The sequence below is a fragment of the Varanus komodoensis genome, unplaced genomic scaffold (assembly GCF_004798865.1).
Source record: "Varanus komodoensis strain SLA01 unplaced genomic scaffold, ASM479886v1 scaffold45, whole genome shotgun sequence".
Classification (NCBI taxonomy): domain Eukaryota; kingdom Metazoa; phylum Chordata; class Lepidosauria; order Squamata; family Varanidae; genus Varanus; species Varanus komodoensis.
This window is the reverse complement of record NW_025336011.1, coordinates 1,055,736-1,074,253: the sequence shown is the minus strand read 5'-3', so window position 1 is coordinate 1,074,253 and position 18,518 is coordinate 1,055,736. Positions and strand designations below refer to the sequence as shown.

The 18,518-nt window shown below is 43.5% G+C and overlaps 1 protein-coding gene across 6 annotated transcripts in view; it reads left to right on the top strand.

Moving 5' to 3' along the window:
• Positions 1 to 18,089, top strand: part of ARHGAP23 (Rho GTPase activating protein 23) — a 149,020-nt gene extending 130,931 nt beyond the window's left edge. For 3 of the 6 annotated variants that reach the window (XM_044444733.1, XM_044444738.1, XM_044444734.1), the window contains 4 exons: positions 2,825 to 2,866; positions 3,626 to 3,719; positions 11,787 to 11,818; positions 12,679 to 18,089. In XM_044444733.1, coding sequence (XP_044300668.1) covers positions 2,825 to 2,866; positions 3,626 to 3,719; positions 11,787 to 11,818; positions 12,679 to 13,833 — 1,323 coding nt within the window. In that variant the 3' untranslated portion in view covers positions 13,834 to 18,089. Of the gene's footprint in view, positions 1 to 2,824; positions 2,867 to 3,625; positions 3,720 to 4,534; positions 9,542 to 11,786; positions 11,819 to 12,678 lie in introns of those variants that run through there. The other 3 variants (XM_044444736.1, XM_044444737.1, XM_044444735.1) reach the window with 3 other exon arrangements.
• The last annotated feature ends 429 nt before the right edge of the window (positions 18,090 to 18,518 follow it).

The window sequence follows — 18,518 nt, the reverse complement described above, 5'->3', positions numbered from 1 at the left end:
GAGGCCACTAGGGACAAGGCCTTTTCAATGGTGGCACTTCAGTTTTGGAATGCCTCCCCCGCAGAGACTTATATGGCACCAGTTTTGATCTTTTCAGAACCAGTTCAAGGCCTTAATCTCCCAGCGTTTTCCTTCTTTCATGTCGTTGACCAGTGCTCTTGATTTTACTTAGTTAACTGCCAAGAGTGCTCTGGCTATTGAACAGTACAGAAATGGAGTCACTAAAGACTCTGGTTATTATTTTTGCAAAGAAATGCATGGGAAAATTGAAAAATTAATTTTAAAATAGAAAACACATTTTTTCATGTTTTGGAATTTGTTTTGTTTTCATTTTTGCCATTGTTCCCATCAGTCAGAATCTTTAAATTCAATGAGGTATGTCAGCTTAACCATATAAGAAGGAAAGATATAAGGAATATATCATATCTTAACCAACAACGCAGCAGTGGATACTGCTGATCTCTTTGTGTTTGCAGTTCTAGTTCTCTGTAGTCACTAATCCATTTTAAACTAATTCTCTCTTTCTCTCTTCGACTTACAACTCTTTCCAATAAGCCCATGATGCCCCCATGGGAGCAAATTGTAATGAGTTGTTAATATAGCTTGGATCATTTCTGTAATATCCTTCTAAAATGCTTAAAAGAGAATTCACCTCCAAGGAAAGCAGCAAGAGTGGGAAGAATACTATTTTCACTTAGGATGGCAACAAAAGAGTTAACATTGGAAGTCATTTATTACCCTGCAGAGGCACCCATAATACTGATAGAACTGAACGTCAAAGACAGGATGGCATTTAGCAGAATATTGCAGTCTTGCTGAACTCCAACTGGAGCTCAGTTCTCAAACAGTATTTAATGATGTGTAGACTTCCCTCATCTTTAATCTCAGCTGGCTGATCAGTTAAAAGGATGATTGTTACTAGTCAGGATGGCAATCAGTATTATCCCCAGGATCAGAGGGAACTCCAGTCGCTGGGCAGGAGGGTGCTAACGTATGCTTCTGTCCTGCTTGGGGACTTCCCATGGGAGCATCTACTGCCCACCCTGTTGGCTCAGTGCTGGCTTGGAGAGGCCTTTCATTTGATTCAGCACAACTTCTCTTATATCCTTATGAAGTGACAACACTTGAAAAATGGAATTTTAAAAAGGATTCCTGTTTTTTTGCCTAAGTTACTATTGCCTCTTGAAGACTGCAGGCGCAGGAAAGAAATTATGTTGCCTAGGCAACCGTGAGGCATTCACTTTCCATCCTCATAAATCATGTGCCATAATTCCTTGCTTGGCACCTGCCAATTGTCATCTTTCCTGCAGCTGGTGGCGTGATTTGGTTTTCTAACTAACATATTTCTATGATGCATGCTCCATCCTTGTGGCTCGTGAACTTTTACAACCCAGAAATTCAGGCCATTGGGTATCTTGAGTCAGGACACAGGAGTCCAGAATTCCTGTTCTTTAAATTCCTTACACATTTGAAAAGGTTCAAATCAGTTTTAGCGATCAGGGAACATGAGTCAAACTGCAGTTGCTATTCTGAGTGCCTAGACATGCAGACTGTAAAAGGACAATCTTAGCACACAAACAGGCAGTGTTTTGCAAGGGAATGGAAGCAAGAGAGCATTGTCAGTGTTAGGGATGTGCAAGGAACCCATTTGGAGGTGGGATCCATTGAGATTAACTCCAGTCTGCTTTGCAGAAGCCCTGAACACTCCCCATGTTCCCGGGGTGCTTGCCAGGAGTTGAGCCCCATGCAATGTGCAGGCAGCAGCCCTTTTTCATGTCCGGGGCTGAGGCTGCTGACACCACCAGCGTGGTGGAAGGTTAGTTGTTGGGCTCGCTCGGCATGGTACCAGGAGCAGCCATTAGCAGTGCCCCTCTTCTGCATCCTGCTGCTGCTCTTTGGGTGGCTCCAAATGACAGGAAAGGTAATGTTGGTTGCACAACCGAGGCTCCAGTGTTTGTGGACTTCCTCTCTTTGCAGGACTGGGCTAAGGGGAAGTCCATGGATGCTGGAGGGATGGATTCTGAAAAAGGCGCATCCCAGTCCTAGAAAGGGTTAAGAGAACTCACCTTGGAATACATTTGGTTCTGCCTCAGCGCTCATGTTTTTGAACTCCACCAGCATCACTAATTATTTCAGATGTAATAATTCACAGCTTAGTCTTATAGCCATAATGCTGAATTAACTCTTGAATATCTGGTCTAAAATGAAGTACAGGGGGCACTGGTCCTGTCACCAATTACTAAGCAAACACGAGCTTTTCTTGGGGTGAAGATGACACATATAGTATTTGTAGAGCATTCAAGTTAGATTGGCAGCACCCTCACTGAGTTTAAACTATGTACACCTTTTCTCCTCTGCGGATAAAGTGTTGTGGGTAATTCTGCAAAATTGACTAATGTTCAGGTTGCGACAAATAAATACTGTTTTCAAAATCCTCAGAGTCATTTTGCAGTGATTTTGCAAAAATGTTTGTTTTATTGCCGTTTTTAAAGAAACAAACAAAAAAAACAAGGGCACATGTTTTTGTGAGTGGTAAAGCCATATATAGGGCCCTTTGAAATGGCAATAGGCTAGCTGCCCACTCAAAGCATGGGAGACAAGGGCCAGTTTGATGGCTTATCTAATGTCCATCTGTTGTACAAGCCAGGAAGAAAATGGAAAAGCCAGGAGGAATCTGGGCTTGGATGAAGAATCTGCCATAACTTCCTTTTAAGTCTTATTTCTTAGCTTAACCCTTGGCGTCTTAGATACTGCTTTTTGGTTGAAGGGGTTGGCATTAGCACCTTTTCTCTGGTTTTGAATTTTCTCTCTTTTCATTCCACAGTCAGACTGGTTTTTCAGTGACAAGGAGGATAAAGGTGAAAAGGTGAGTCACAGAGGAGGAGGAAATGCGCAAGTTGTTGTGGCTTCTGGTCCTAGGATACAGTGAAATGCAAGGTTACAGTACCTTCTTTTCTAGACATGGTGTAGAGGTGCCTTTTATGCTGATAACTGTTGATTGTCAAGAGGACAAACTTGTGACTAGCCTTTCATTAAAACAGGATGATTGCAGATGCATTTATACAGATAAGGGGACAGATAATGGTTGCTAGGAGATGTGGAACTGCTTTGAGAGAATTTTTGCCTTCCAGGATGTTCATACACACACTCAGTCACAATCGCTTATTTTACTCCATTGATATCCCAGATTTACTTAGGCCCATTCCACTTTCACCTCTGGTCAAACAAATTTCTGAAACAATACAAAAAATCTGCAATGCCTGTTTATAAGAGGTGAATGTTGAATTTATATACCTATAGCATGAAGTGTGATCATGTTCTTCTCTCAAACCACATTTGGCTGCAAAAAACATATTGTGACTCTACTTCAGTAACCATTATTCAGGAAGGGGTGGCTTAGCTTTGTGCAGTCCATAACATTCTGATGCAGAGAAGTATCCTTTTCTTCCTTATTTGACTATGTGACGGATGCATTCCCTAATTCAAAATCAAGTGATTTTTAGGTCTCACCCAGCACTACATCCTCTGGGATAGCAGGATCTGCCAGAGCCAGGGACATGGTGGTGCTGGAGTGTAGATGGGCCCACACTTCTTCCTTCTAACTACCTCTGCATCCACTTCACAGACACCTGTAGATGATCAGGAGAGCCAATCAGTGCCAAATATTGAATACCTTCTGCCCAACATTGGGAGGACAACTGCACTGGGAGATACTTCAGGTGAGTGGGCAGGGAGCCTTGGATTGGATGGTGGCCACCAGGGGTTAGTTTATAGCCATTGAATTCCCACTGTACAGTTCTGATTTGGTTTTTTGTGACTTTGTCTTTCTGTCAGAATTTTCTCCCTTAGTTAGTCCCTTGTTTAAAGAAAGGAGAGAAGGAAGTCATAGCTCCTCTCACACACTGCTTTCTCCTCTCAAACATGCACGACCCTAGCTTTGACAATCTTTAGCTTTCCATGTGTATGTGAACTTTGTTTAGCTTCCTGTAACTGAGCTGCCCAACTTCCCATCCTTGATGTTCTTCTCATCCACCGCATTATGCCAAAGGCTGTAACACAGAAGCTCTTCCTGCTTCTGAAACATGTTTAGGTTTGGCTAATTCTCCAGTGTGTGAGAGAGAATTTCATGGCTGGGCAATGAGCACCAAGGATGTCTCCTTTCCACCCCCATAACCTGGTCTGCTCTGGAGTTTTGCTTGGTTGCACTGCTACCAGTAAGGTGCTTCTCATTCCCACCATTCCAATGTAATAGCACATTCTAGAAAAAGCAACTTGAGCACCATTTAACTTCCCAGAGTAAAAACCTGTTTTCTGCTATTTGGAGGGGTAGTGGTACTTCTGTGCTCTACTTGGAGTTGCAGATATTGATGGGGAGCTGTGCTTTGTTTGAGGTTTTCTTTTTTTCGTCCCTCTACCATTTAGAGACGTCCTTAACTTTTTTGCTGTCTTCTTTCTTCCTCCTCTCTCCTCATCTTCCTTTTCCTGTTCCTCTCCTGTTCCTCCTCCTCCACCTCCTCTTCCTCCTCTCCTCCAGTGGATCTGCCGGAGCTCTAGAGCTGGTACAGTGTGGTTGTGCTCTGGTGTTCATGCATTAATTCATGGGTGATTATGAGAGAGGCAGGCAGGATGGCAGGACATGAGGTCTGGTCCCCTTCCGGTCTTTCCATGATGACCAGCAACAGCTGTTGCTTTTGCTCTAAGGAAGACACCCAGGGTGGGTTTGCCCCTTCCTTGAGCTCCTTTCTCCTAAAATTAGGAGTAGAAGCTATGGCTGCTTTATTTATTAATGGACATGTGAACTGCCTCTCAAAGTCCCTGGAAAAATTCAATTAAAGGCAGTTGTGCACAATGAATTGTGGCAATTCAGGGCCCCCAAATTCGTTTAAACCCAAACAAATGAGAACTCTTCTTGGGCAAAATGAAAGGTAGCTGATTCTTATCTTTGACAACCATGTGTAACTTTGAAACAACTTGTTCAATGAGCTCATTGTTTCAGGTTGGTTGTGTGTTCCTTGAAGAATTGGGTTTTTATCTCATCAAGGCAACTCAGATATACTAAAAAAAAAAATTAGTTTATTTTTCCTTTTAAAATAATTTCTATCACTTTTCTAGTCAAATACACAACACAGGTTACATTAATAAAACAGTAACTGAAATATTTGCAGGCCAAGCTTACCTGCAGCTTACTTGTAATGATGAACTACAGGTTTCATGGAATTTACTTCTAAGTATGTATGCTTATGATAGCAGCCTAATACTGCAATTTGATATGTACTTACTTGGAAGTGAGTCCCACTGAACTCAGTGACGCCTACTTCTAAGTAGACATGTATTATAGGATTCCACTGTAAGAGCCACTGAGTGGTATAAAATAAAAACAACATTATCAAATGCAAACATGGGGTAAGGTTGTTCTGCAAAATTGTTATAAAGTTCCAGTGATACGTACAAACCAAATACTTGTACTATGTGTGTGACCAATACAATTTTTAGAGACTGAGAGTTAGTTGTCTTTCTTTGCTGCCTGTTGAAGAGTTCTTTGTCACCGGAAAACCTGCATAGATTCCACCCCCACCCCAATGAAAATAATTAACTGTTTGTATCTGATTTCCTACCAAGCAAACGAATTTTCTATCCCCTAAATGTGATGTTGCTGCCTAGATGCCTGAAGCATTTTTTCCCCACTGGCCTTCCTGCCTTTCCTCACTCTCGTTCTCACCAGCTACTAATTCCACATGGGCAAGGGGAATTTAGACGAAGCAGAGCTTGGGGGCCATCCATGTTATTGTCCATTGGTTTCATGGTTGCTGACGTTGCTGTGGCCAATTTTGTGTTTGTGTGTTGGGTGCGGGAAATTGTATAAATAGCCTTGCTGGTACTGTACCCCATTCCTCCACATGTAAGGTAATCATTAACACCTGCCTCACTTCTTGTAGCTTCCAGCTTTGGCTACCACCTGTGTGGTTGCCCCTTTTAGGTTTGCCAGTATCTGTCTCTGCTTTGGGCCTTGCTCTCTTTGCCCACTGCTTTCTTTTTGCTGACTATATCTGGTCTGGCTTTTGACCTTGTTAAAACTGAGCAGCATATGAGCAGGCCCATGTTACCATGATGTGGACTTTATTACCCACTAGACATCTGGGCTGCATCTGCTGTTCTTTTTGGCATGGTTCTCTGAATGCTGCAGTAAACTAACCTGGACATAGAAGCCAGTGTCCTTTTCTGAGCTTGCTCTAAACTCTTCCGTCTTGCTTTTGTGTATGTTTATGGCTGTTTGCAGTGATGCGGCTAGGAATTTTAGATCCTCGATTTAGGGTACAATTCTATGCATTTTAACCAGAGGAATGTCATCGAGAATAGCTGACAGGGATGTGCTGGGAATTATAGGCCTTTTTTGTCTAAACCTTTTGTCTATAAAATTGCCTTTACTGGTCTTACTGGGGTACACTAGATGATCAGGTTTATATTATTTCACTTGTGAAGTATATACAGTGAATGTGTACCTTCTCTGCCTGCCACTGCACTTCTATGTTTTACAAGTGCTTCTACTGAAACATTAGACCAAAAAGCAAAAGTTAAGTTTGCAAGCCCCGATTAATAGAAAGAAATACTCTGATCACTTGCAGTTTCACATTCTAAACTCATCCATTTTGACTACAGGAATAAAATAGAGCTTGTTTGTGCAGCCCTGATGCCAAATAAATTGAGTTTGGAGTAAGCACCTTTTATTGTCAAAAAGCTAATCTCTCTTTAACATAAAAATATTAAAATGAGCATCTGTAACCATGTACAAGGTACCAGGTGCCCCTTAATGGAAAAAAGGAAGGAAGAAAGGAAAGAGGCTTCAGCAATTAGCATCAGGTGCAGTATACCCATGCTAGCGTAGGGATGGACACCTGGCCTGTTTGCCACTGGACCTTTGGGGAGTCTACATTATTTGGAACATTGGGCCTGAGCACCAGTTTGTCAGTGGTGATGTGAGATGCAAGGCATGGTTCCCTGTAGGAGAGAATCCTCAAAGCACTGGCTTTTATGTTTTTGTTGCAATGCACTTGCTTGTTCTTTGTGGGCTGTCATTTTGTTTTATTCACTGATGTATTTATAAGCTATATTTGTCTGCCGCCCAATGATTAAGTTCTCTGGGTAGCTTACAGTAACAATCAAATACAGTTATAAATCAGAAGAACATGAATATATGATGTAGCATCTGATTCCAGCAGCAGAAAATAAAAGCCACAATCTCAAACCCTCAAACAACATAAATAATGTGTAAATCAATTTAACAGTTTTAAAAAATATAGTTTCTTTATATCAAGGCCTGGGTAGGTATTTGTGGCAGGAAGCCTTCCTTCAGACAGTATGGTCCCCAAGCTGCTTAGGCTGCCTTCCTTCACCTGGTGCTCCCCAGATATGTTGGAGTCCAACTCCCATAATTTCCAGCCAGCTTGTCCCTGGCCAGTCTAGGAAAGGTTGTGCTAAGAGTTTTAAAAGTTGAAACCAGAATGTAGAATTGATCACAGAAATGGACTGCAAGCGAGGGCAGGTAACAAAGCCCTGTAGTGATGTGATTGTGTCCTGTTTTGGAGTAACTGATGTACAGTGCACAGATAAACAGAAGCAAGACTATCCCTGCCCAAGCTGCATTGCTGCTTGGACAGGTTCTGAATTGAATCTCGTTTTCTTCTACATTTCAATGCAACTGCATCGAATAAGCAATGTAAAAAAGAACAAATGCAATGCTGAGACTACTCTTGTTAGTCCAGTCAGAGCTGATGTAAATCTAGTAGGGCCTCTCTTTTCCTTTCAGGTATCCCATTCAATATAGTTGAGTAAAACAATCCAGCATTCATCACAATTTGCTTTGAGAATGCCAGCATTTTCTTATTTTTCTATAGTTTCATTGTGGTAGGTGTGGAGACAGGACCTGAAAGCACAAAGCTGAACATTTGTGGCCTACAGGCTGTTGTTAAGCAATTGCTGATGGAGAAAAAATAGATCTCCAGATGTTTTGGACTTCAGCTTCCAGCATTCCTGACCATTGGCCAAACTGTCAGGGGCTTCTAGGAACTGAATTCCAAAACATCTGGGGGTCTGCCTTCTTCCCAACCCTGCTCTCAAAGAAAGAGAATTATATTTTTACAGACTCTACACTCCTTCCGTCCTTCAGAAGCATTTTTGTATGGAATCTGTTGACCCCATAGGAGGCCTGCAGAGTTCATCAAGCCAGATTCAGCTGATCAGCCACAAATAATGACATGCCAGGAGCTTGACAGTCCCTCTAGTGTTACAGTTCCAGGTGGGCAGGAGCAAGTGGGCAGCTCATCAGGCCCATGTAGGGCCTCTGTCCCTGACTGTTGGGCTGTGTTTGCTTTTAGTGCATCATTCATTGTACAAGACTGGCTTGCATCTTCCTTCTCTGCCTGGAACCCCAGCATATTCTTTCTGGAATTTGATATCCCTTTACGCTTCATTAAGGAAACTGCTTTCCTGCTATGTTGTTTGTAGGACTATACTTCTATTTATACTGCAGTTTTGAGTTTTTATATTGTGTTTTATGTTTTTAAATGTTTTTCTGACTGTTGTGAGCTGCCCAGAGAGACTCAGCTATAGAAATGTAATAAATAGACCACCTTTCAATGGGTTAGGCCTCAGTTCAACAGATGTTCCACTGCATTCACCCTTCTGTTGCACTGTCCTGCAAGTCCTTCATTAAACTTTCCTGGCTATTTTTCCACTAACCTTCCTGGCAGCATTGTTGTTTTCACATGAATAAATGTGCCAGGGCTCAGAAGGGGTTACCAGCATCGAAGTCTTGCCCTTTCAATCATTTAGGGTATTGCATGTGTTCTGGGTGCTTGGTGAATTCTCTGTTCATGACTTTCTTTTTCCTCCTTTGTTTGGTGTGTTAATTTTTTGAGTTATACAAATATGAAATGCAGTGAATTTTATTTGTGAATTTCAAGCCATGTCTTGTGGTCCAGGGTGATGTCTTTGTAGTCAGTCAGAGGAATGTTTCTTTGAACTGTTTAATAAGAAGGATCTCCTTCCCCCCAGCCCAACTTGTTTGTAAACTCTTTGATCTTACGTCTTTTGAGTAAGGGCAAAAAGAATTCTTTGTATTATGCACAGAGCTGCAGTCTTCATATCTAACTTGATTCAGTCAGTTCTTTTTAAAACCATTATGCCCAACAACAGTGATGCACCTGTGCTAATCAATTGAGAAAAAGGGATGTGTCAAAAGAGCCCCTGAATTTAGAATAACTAATATTTATTTCAGTTTGCAAAGAGGGCACTTTTCCATGGAACACTTTCAGGGGATGCAAACAACTTTTCATTTCCCATTGACAACAGAAGCATAAATAAAGACAAGCTCCACAGTGCGGGTTGTTTGTTTAATATATTTCTGAATCACCCCTCCATAAATGAGTGTGCAAGGTGATTTACAATAAATTCATAAAAACAATAGAATGCAACCATTCCAAACAAAGTTGATAAAATACTTAAGATTCTTCTTCTTCAATAAAACTTTGTAAAATCAAAGAGGGAAAATTTTTAAAATCAAAGAACATTATGAATCATTAAAAGCTGGGTGGAACAGCATAGTTTTTACCAGTCATCCAAAGGCCAACAAAGACGGATTCAGCCTAACTGCCCTGTCAAAGGAGTCAACAGCTGGGCTGCTGCTACACAAATTCCCATCAAATTCCTCTCTCCTCTCCAGCAGGTGAGACATGCAACAAAACCTTAGATGAAGAATGTATGTTTCAAGCAGGTGCATACAGGAGGGGGCAGTTTCTCATGTATTTGAACCCAAGCTACACATTGCTTATGGCTTTATAGATGAGAACTCCCACCTTGAATTGGAAACAATTCAAGAAACAAACAGGAAGCATGTGAAGCTGTTTCGAGATTTGGCGTTAAAACATGGTATATAAAACACACACCAGACAAAAGTCTGGCCTCTGTGCTTCGCACAAGCTATATTTTCAAAATACTTTTCAGGGGCTTTCCATGAACAGCCTGGTGATTAAGGCATGTGCCCAGATCCATCTTCCTCAGAAAGAGACACAAGTTCACTGGCTGAAGTTGGGCAAAGCCACCCCCTCCCTGGGCCAGGCCACCACTACCACCTGACCATTTAGGAGCAGCACTGACCCCAGGAACACCCCAAGCTGCATACCTGATCCTTCAGAGGCAGTGTAACCCTATCTAATGCAGGTTGTATTCCCAATCCTGCAGTGGCCGGTCTGTTGATCAGCAAGGACTTATGCCTTGCTTGGAGTGAGGCTGTTTATTCAGCCACATCCAGTCCCTCACTGTACCCAGACAACAGTTCCATAGCTTCCTTGGCATCAGTTGAAAGCAGAGATAGAACTGAATATCATCAGCATATTGATGAGAACCAAACCCAAAATTGTGGATGTGCTCTCCCAGTGTAGTGGTGTGGATGTTATAATGTGAGGAAATCAAGTCCAAAGAGATGAACAATACTCCTTGAAATGCATCTTCTAGAATGCTCAGGAAGACAGGATCAGAAGCACTACAGTGTGTTTCCTTCACAATTTATACTTACCAGGTATCCCAGAATGGTACCATGATTGATGGTATCTTCTGCTGAGAGGTTCACCAGAAATAACAAGGACACACTCCTCCTGTAGCTCGTAGCACAGATAACTCTGCTAGGCAACCAAGGTTATTTAAGTCCCCAAACTAGGGCTGAGCCATACAGAAAAAAATCCAGACAATCCATTTCATCCATGAAAACCTGGAACTGTAATGCTGCTGTCTGCTTCAAGAGCTTGCTCTAAAGCTGTCGTTTAAGAGACTGGCCAATAATTATAAAGGATGGTGGAATCAGTGAAAGCTTTCCAATAAGCATGGCCTGCCTCAGAGAAGATGGAACCTCCCTCTCTCTCAAGAAGGCATTTATAATCACCACTACCCGATAGTAAGTCCCCTTCTGGCAGCCCATGAGCCCAAATGGGCACAGGTCTAAGGAAGCAGGTGTTCGACCACAGTCCTCCAAACACTTCATCCACATCCTCAGGCAAAACAGACTGAAACTGGATGGTCACTTGCATCAGGCATCTGTCCGAGCAAATACAAGTGATTTCAGAAACAAAGCGTTCTGCAAACCTGTTACTCAGAACAACTTTGCTGGATGGCAGGACACTGATGCACTGGCGATGGAGAAGAAAGATTTGTTCACTGCCCCTGCTGCCATGGAATACTCCTCATGGGTGCTAACCCATGTTCAATTGGACTCTGCCAAATTGTAATGGGATTGCATAAAGGGAAGCAAGAGGACTAAGTCCCTGATTGCTCTCCATAGCGCAGCAAACATGTATGTATAATGTGCCAGCTAACTTTATGTAATGAAGTTTTTTATGGATGGCAAGGGGGTATTGCAGTTTCATATAGTTTAAGACGCAGCTGAGTTAATAGTTTTAGGACAAGATATGCAGTTGACTTGAACACACACATGGACACTCTCCTGTCTATGGAAAGATCTGGTTTGGATGCTTCTTATGTTGGCAGGAAAATCTGGAAAAGAGCAAGCATATTAAACCTTCCATTGGGACTTGCTCTTAGCAATCAGATGAAATTATGATTCGAACTTTGGGGGATAGGACAAAGTCAGTCCTCCTGGCACCTACTTTGCACTGCCAGTACCGTCAAAAGGGAGTGAATTGCACAGGGCAAGCGTTCGTCTGCTGTAGCAGCCAGGCAGCCCACCTCCCCATCCCTAACTGAGGTCGCCCTCTTTTTTTCTTTGTTAACCTCTGCAGATTCGACCAACAGTGGCTCAGCTAAATCAAAGGTAAGGTTCACTCTGCAACATCTCCACCTTTTTGGGAGAGGTTGGGCATGGGGATGTCATGGCTGAGTACAGTTCTCAATTTTTGCCTCTCAAAAGCCAGAAATCATTTGTGTAGTTTAGTTCTTATAGTCCATCCAGATGTAACGGGGAGGGACAAAGTTTGCACTCCTTTACTACTCGCCCCACTCACCCCTGGCACTAGCATCCAGAGCAAAAATGATCACTCAGCACCACCCCCCACCCTGCAAGATGCCCAGCTACCGAGATATTCCCCTGCCCTGATTTTCTTTCTGGGCAACTAGGCTCATATTTGCAGCCATCCTCCTTTTTCTAAACATGACACTGGAGAGTGCCACTACTTTGCAGCAGTCTCAGCCTGCAAGTATTTTTTTTTAATTTTAAGGATGGACCAGGGAGGTGTTTGTGATCATTGTGGTGCTCATAGCTACCATGTTGAAGACCCTGACAAGGTCATCCCATGAAGCTTTTTAGTGGGTAGTTTAGGACATACAAAAGGAAATACTTCTTCCAGTGTAGAGTGGAGGGAGGGAATTTGCTGCCTTGGGAAGTGGATGGCTTTAAAAGGAGATTGGACAGGTTCACGAGGGAGGAGGCTATCAATGGCTACCAGCCTTGATGACTATGTGCTACTGTCTTTACCATGCCTGCCTGCCTGCACCATTTGCTGAAGGGCTTGGGCAGGAGGAGATCTTGCACCCCCCCCTGCTTAAGGGATCCTGTGGGCAGCAGGTTTGCCACCATGTGTATGGAGTGCTAGTTTGGATGGACCTTTGGTCTGATCCAGCATGGCTTTTCTTACGTTCTTATAACACTCTCTGGTGCTTTTTATGCTATCGCAGGCTTCATGGGGCTCACGGAAGGAGCACTACCACAAGGAGATGCTTGCCATCTCCTTCATCTCAGCCGTCAACCGCAAGAGAAAGAAGCGGAGAGAGGCCAAGCGTTTCGGGAGCAGCACGGATGATGACTCTGAGCATGAGTCAGCTGCCAAGAGAGACGAGGAGGCAGACGAAGAGGAGGGAAAAGAGGCTGAGGGGCTCAGGAGCAGCAGCAGCAGGGGCCCAATGCCTGATGCGCAGAGTGGTCCACAGTACCCTGTAAAATTGGAAGCTGAGCTGGAAGAGAACAAGGCGGCAACATCCCGGGGAAGCCCAGAACTGGCACAAGATGCTCGCTCCATTGTGTCAGGTTACTCCACTTTATCCACCATTGATCGCAGCCTGTGCTCTGAAGTGCAGTCGGTAGCAGAGAGTCGTGGGGAGGAGGCAGATGATGAGCGGAGTGAATTTAGCCATGTGGAGACGGACACGGAGAATGGTTTTGTACCAGGGCAAGCTGGGACAGCAGTGGTGGGGGAAGGTGGAGCAACAGCATCCGACAAAGCCTCCCACAGCCGAGCCTCCTTCAGCTCTCACCGCCTCATGCAGTGCGACTCCCTAGCACGCCGCAAGCTTTCACGGCCGCGCCGCAACAGTGAGGCTGCCTCCTCCAAGAGCAGCACTGAGGTCCCGAGCTCCAGTTCACCAGGCAGCCAGGAGTCACTGCAGCCCACGGAGGCCCCCACTCGGCCTTCCCTCACGGAACAGCTGCGCCTCCGCCTCCGCGGCTCAGCTGATGACATGCTGGCTGTGCGCCTGCGCAAGCCACACTCACCTGAGACACGGCGCAAGAAGAACAGCTGGCGGCGCCATACTGTGGTGGTACCTGGTGGACTCAAGGACCTCAACTACAATGAGTGGAAGGAGCAGAACGCTTTGGGAGCTACCGAGGCCTGCCCGCTAGACTCCTCGAGCAGGGATCCCCTGAGGGACAACAAGGACTCCGGGCTCAGCAGCCTGGAGTCCACCAAAGCTCGGCCTTCCTTGTCCATGCTGGGGAGCGTGGCCACTCCGGGCCAACAGGGAAGTGGTGAGCACCAGCAGCACAAGGGCAGCTCTGAGGGGCGCTCAGCTCCCCGCCGTGCAGCCTCTTTACGCTTCCACCAGTGTCTCTAGGAAGTCCGCTGCAGAAGCTCCTGTTAGATGGCTGAGAAGCAGACTTGACCTGAGAATGGGGGTGGGCAGCCATGGTTGCAGCCCCCCTTGCACTTGATTTCCCCACTCTTGGTCTTGCCTTGCCTTCTTTGATACCTCAATATTCAATGGAGCAAGAGTCTTCCCCCTCCCCCACTCAGACTTGCTTTCAGATCCCCTCCCCCTGGTATTAATTTAATGATACACCTATTTTGTGACTTGTGGATTTATTTATTCCCCTCCTCCCTCCTCCCCCCAGGGTGGCAGTTGAAGAAAAGAAAGCTGGGGAAGGTGCAACATAGAGAGGGCTGTTCTACTAGTCCATAAGAAGGTCTTAGCTTGGTTTGTCACTGGGAGGTTACTAGCCCCATTCCTATTTCAAAGTGCTAGTCTGCAGGTGAATTTTGGAACATGTTTTTGGAGGTGGCGGCAAACATAGAGTAGCAGAAACCAAAACTGCTCCAGGTTATTCAGAATGAGTTTATTACCCATCATTGTCTCCTTTTTATCAGCCCACGTTGCCTCTTCTTTGTATAACTGAAGAATAGGTTCGTGTTGGAGAAAGTAGCTACTTGTGGATGCAAGCTTATGTTTTCTATTTGACCACCACCAAAGCTCAGTTACCAGTCAAGTCCCTTTTCTATACCAGTCTGTCTGGGCCTCCACCTTTCTTCCATCCTTTCCTCTCACTGATATCTAATAGGTAGCCAGTGGTATTGCTATTGAGGGGCTTTGAATGGGTCCCACAGAACATGCACTGTCCCTTTGTGCCTTTCCCACCTACCTTAGTTCAGTCTTTGCAAGGTTCCTACAAAGAAGGCTGCATCCTCTTTAGTTTCAATACATGTTCATGGGTCTTGTGGGTGTGGTACGGACTCCACCCATGCATTTCGAGTTGCCCATGGATGCTATCCCGCATGAACAACCAACACTACAAAGCTATAATGTTCCCTTGAAGCACATGGCATTCACCATGCTTAATAGGCATCACTGTTCTGAGAAATCAAACCACAAAGAGTCCTGTGGTATCTTAAAATTTAACCAATTTACTGAGGCATAAACTCTGACCAATGAAAGCAAAATGATACAGTAAATCTTCTAGCCTTTAAAGTGCCACAAAACACTTCACTTTTGCTGTGACAGACTATCCCTATAGGATGCTGTTTTTCAAACTGCTCTTGGCAAAAATAAAAATACCATTTGTTTAAAACTTGGGTGCTCCACTGGGATTAAAACCATCTTTCCTGTCTTGCCCATCTGTGGGTTCCAAACCTTAATTAGAACACACAGTCAAACTCCCCAATCATTAGTAAACCTTTCTAAAACGTTTTGTTCATCTGCTCTGTATTTGAAAGGTAACATCTCCAGGTAGCCAAATATGCTCTGCATCTTTTGTCTTATAGCACTTTATCTGTCCATGTGTTGCTTCACAGATTGATCATCCAAATTCTCTTCTGTGTTCTGTGTACAGTGCAGAGATGCAGTGTCTGGAGTACAGATCAGCAAATGGAAATTCAGCTCTCTCTAACTTTCGGTGCTAAAAAGGATGTGTGAGGTAAACCACTCCTTCTGCCTAAGGCCAGAATGTAACACATGTAGCATCATTCCTTGCCATGTAGGCTGTGCCACCCATACTCAACCCAATAATTATCATCCGCAGTGCAGAAGGTGAGGTATGGCCATTGCAACGTTTGTAGTTAGAAATGTGGGAACCATTAAAATGCAGTGAACCAGCAGTTCTGGTTGCTTTTCTCCAATGCCCTATGCAGATACACCATAACGTAGTGGAAAACATTTCTGAACTTTGCTTTGACAATTCCCACAGTAACATTTGTCAGGATTCCATGTATGCCTTTGTTCCAGCAGTGGCTGAAAAGCCAAAGCACACCAGTTCTTGTAATATGCAGTTGACCTCCAGAACACATATGCAAACACATTAGGAAGTACACTTTGAATCTTGCTGGTGCTACATTTATTTTTAACAGTGTCTTCCCCTTGGATTATTCTGTATGATGGACAGAAGTAAACCAAGGGGCCACTCATTTCTGTGATGTAGTTCAGGATAGAGCTCTTACATTTGCCACCCATAAATGAGAGACTGCTTCCATTTGTTTTCATCTTGTGGGCATAACATGTTCCCACTACTTCTTGTCTTTGTAGAATTTCATGTGTTCGTAACAGTGGATAGAAAAATTGGAGTGCTTTTGAAGCAAATAAATATAGGAGACACCTTTTAAAATACATGAAAACTATTATGGAGTGCATGAGATGCTGCTGTCCCCACTGTGCCTCTTTGCAGAAGTATCATCACTTTGGAAGAAGCTACATGATAATCCTGAAGAAAGAAATTTCACTGTGAGATGGTTTTCCCCTGTTTCTCCCACATGGTGACTCTTTCTTCAAAAAGTCAACTATTAACCACATGTGAGCAGTTTCTGTAGTTTTCTAGGGAATTGGTCTAAATCCTTGGTTAGGAATTTTGCTGGGTGACTCTGGTCAAATTGTTTTTCATGGGGTGGTTAGGAAGCCAAACCGCCCCTTTGAGCACCCGAAAGAACAGATAAAATGTAGTGAATTTCACTGCTTGAAGCATTTAGCAAGGCTTTATTACCGGAGGATGAAAAGGAACCATCATCTTTATTTGACATTTCCTTCACCAAAACAGCAAATAATGTCTGCTGGCAGTCGTAGTTTTGCTATCTTTCTATGTCAGAAGAAACTGAGGGACTCTGAAGCCCTCTATTAAATCTGTATCCCACTTTCTGCTAAGTTCAGAGTAAGTATGCTTCACAGTTTTTCTTACAATATTGGTGTAAGATAGGTTAGGCTGAAACATAGTAGCCTGGTTCAGACTGTCTTCCTAGACTAAATGAACTGTGGTTTATGAACAAGCATCACATACTGGTTGCAATACTTCTATATCTGGCTTAGATTTAGCAAGCTCTCTCCCTGCTCAAAATGTGTACATGAGCTGTTGCCTCTGCTTGTGCAGGGTGGAGAAATAGGAAATGTACTGCGTCATAATGGGAAAACTGTAACCATACCATCTGTGTGCTTGCCTGTTGAACCCGGTGTTAAGATGCTGACAGTGGGCAATTTCAAGGACCCTGCTCTCCCTGCTGAAAATGGCCTCAGATGGGGGAAAACCCTAAAAAAGAAAATGGTCTTCTGTAAAGCAGTCCCACGGCCACCCTAGTTCTTGCCCCAAGCACTGAATTCAAGAACAGGGAAACTGTGTTTGTCTCACATGAGAAGAGATTCTCCTCACTCATTACTGTGTCATCCTCGTCTGGCAATAGTTGCGGTGTTGGCCTCACCCTCAACAAGTAGTAAATGCAAAGAAAGTAGAAATAATATTAAAGGTAAACAGTATACATAAAGTTTCCACCTTCAAAAAGCTCATGAGGTTCCTCTGCCTGAGGAAAACTTATGTGGAACTTGAAAACTACCATAGTTCTGAGTTTGTGAGTTGGTTGGCCCTTTCTGGCAGTTAGGAGTGAGGAATGCCCCACCCATGTACCCACTGATGGTCCCACACTCACGATCAGAAAGGATCTGCGGGAGTGTGTTTTGTAAGGCAAATCCCAAAAAGGACAGAGGAGTTGTAAACTTTGTTCATGTAGTTCGGGACATCAAATTAATATTTAACTACAAAACTTTTAAATGTCTCAAAATTGCCTATGGTTGTGCTAGTCAAATTAGCAAACAATGTGCTACAGTCTACACTCCACACCTTCTAGTATACGTTTTGCAGTCTTTCTATTGAAGGAGTGTCTAGATAGGTGAAGGTGTAGAATTTAAAACTGAGCAAAACTATTTGCTACTGTTATGCATTGTATCCTTTTATGCAAATATTTGCTGTAAAGTTTTATTTTTCGCATTATGTAAATACCCTTTCAATGTGTAACATATGATAAAAGAGTTTATAAGGATTTTTTTAAAAAGACTTTGTTTTGTTCTTTTTAAAAACTGAGATTATGCAACAGTGCTGTTGTTTTTTTTAAACAAAAACCCTGCCTGCATGGTTTCTCTTTCTTGCCCCTTTATTGTGTTGTACATCTGTCTTGCTCGCGTGCTCTTTCACCCTCTCACTCTCTCTTTCACACTCTCGCTCTCTCTTTCACTCTCTCTTTCGCTCTAAGTAACAAAATCCAAACTCTGCCTTGAAAATAGCCTCAGAACTGCAGTTTCATATATAAATATATATATACAGGAAATAAACTGGCTTATTCAGAGAACACGCTTGCTTGCTTATTTAAAATATAACCTCTACTTCTTTGTACACACTGTAGTTTTGGACATGTGTTTCTTTCCAGGGCAGGAAGAATTCACTTCTCTTCCTACAATTCCTCATGAACAAATGCTTTACCAAAGCCCTAATTTTGGGCAAGATGCTGCTCATCTGCTGCATGACCCTATCTTGGTATTTTGTGTGCCCCCTAACACATATACACAGGTGTGTATCTTGTTCAGAAGCAATACTGAAATCTCAGAAGCCTCACAGAAGCTCAGTTTTGCTTCAAAGCATGACATGTGCTCCCCACATGCTTTGCTTTAAAGCAAAATTGTTGCCACTGAATTTCAACAGTGGCATGGTGCACCCTCAGCAGAGGTCAAGAGGATTAATGCAGCCTCCCCAGTTGCCAGAAGTTGCCTATTGGGGGGAT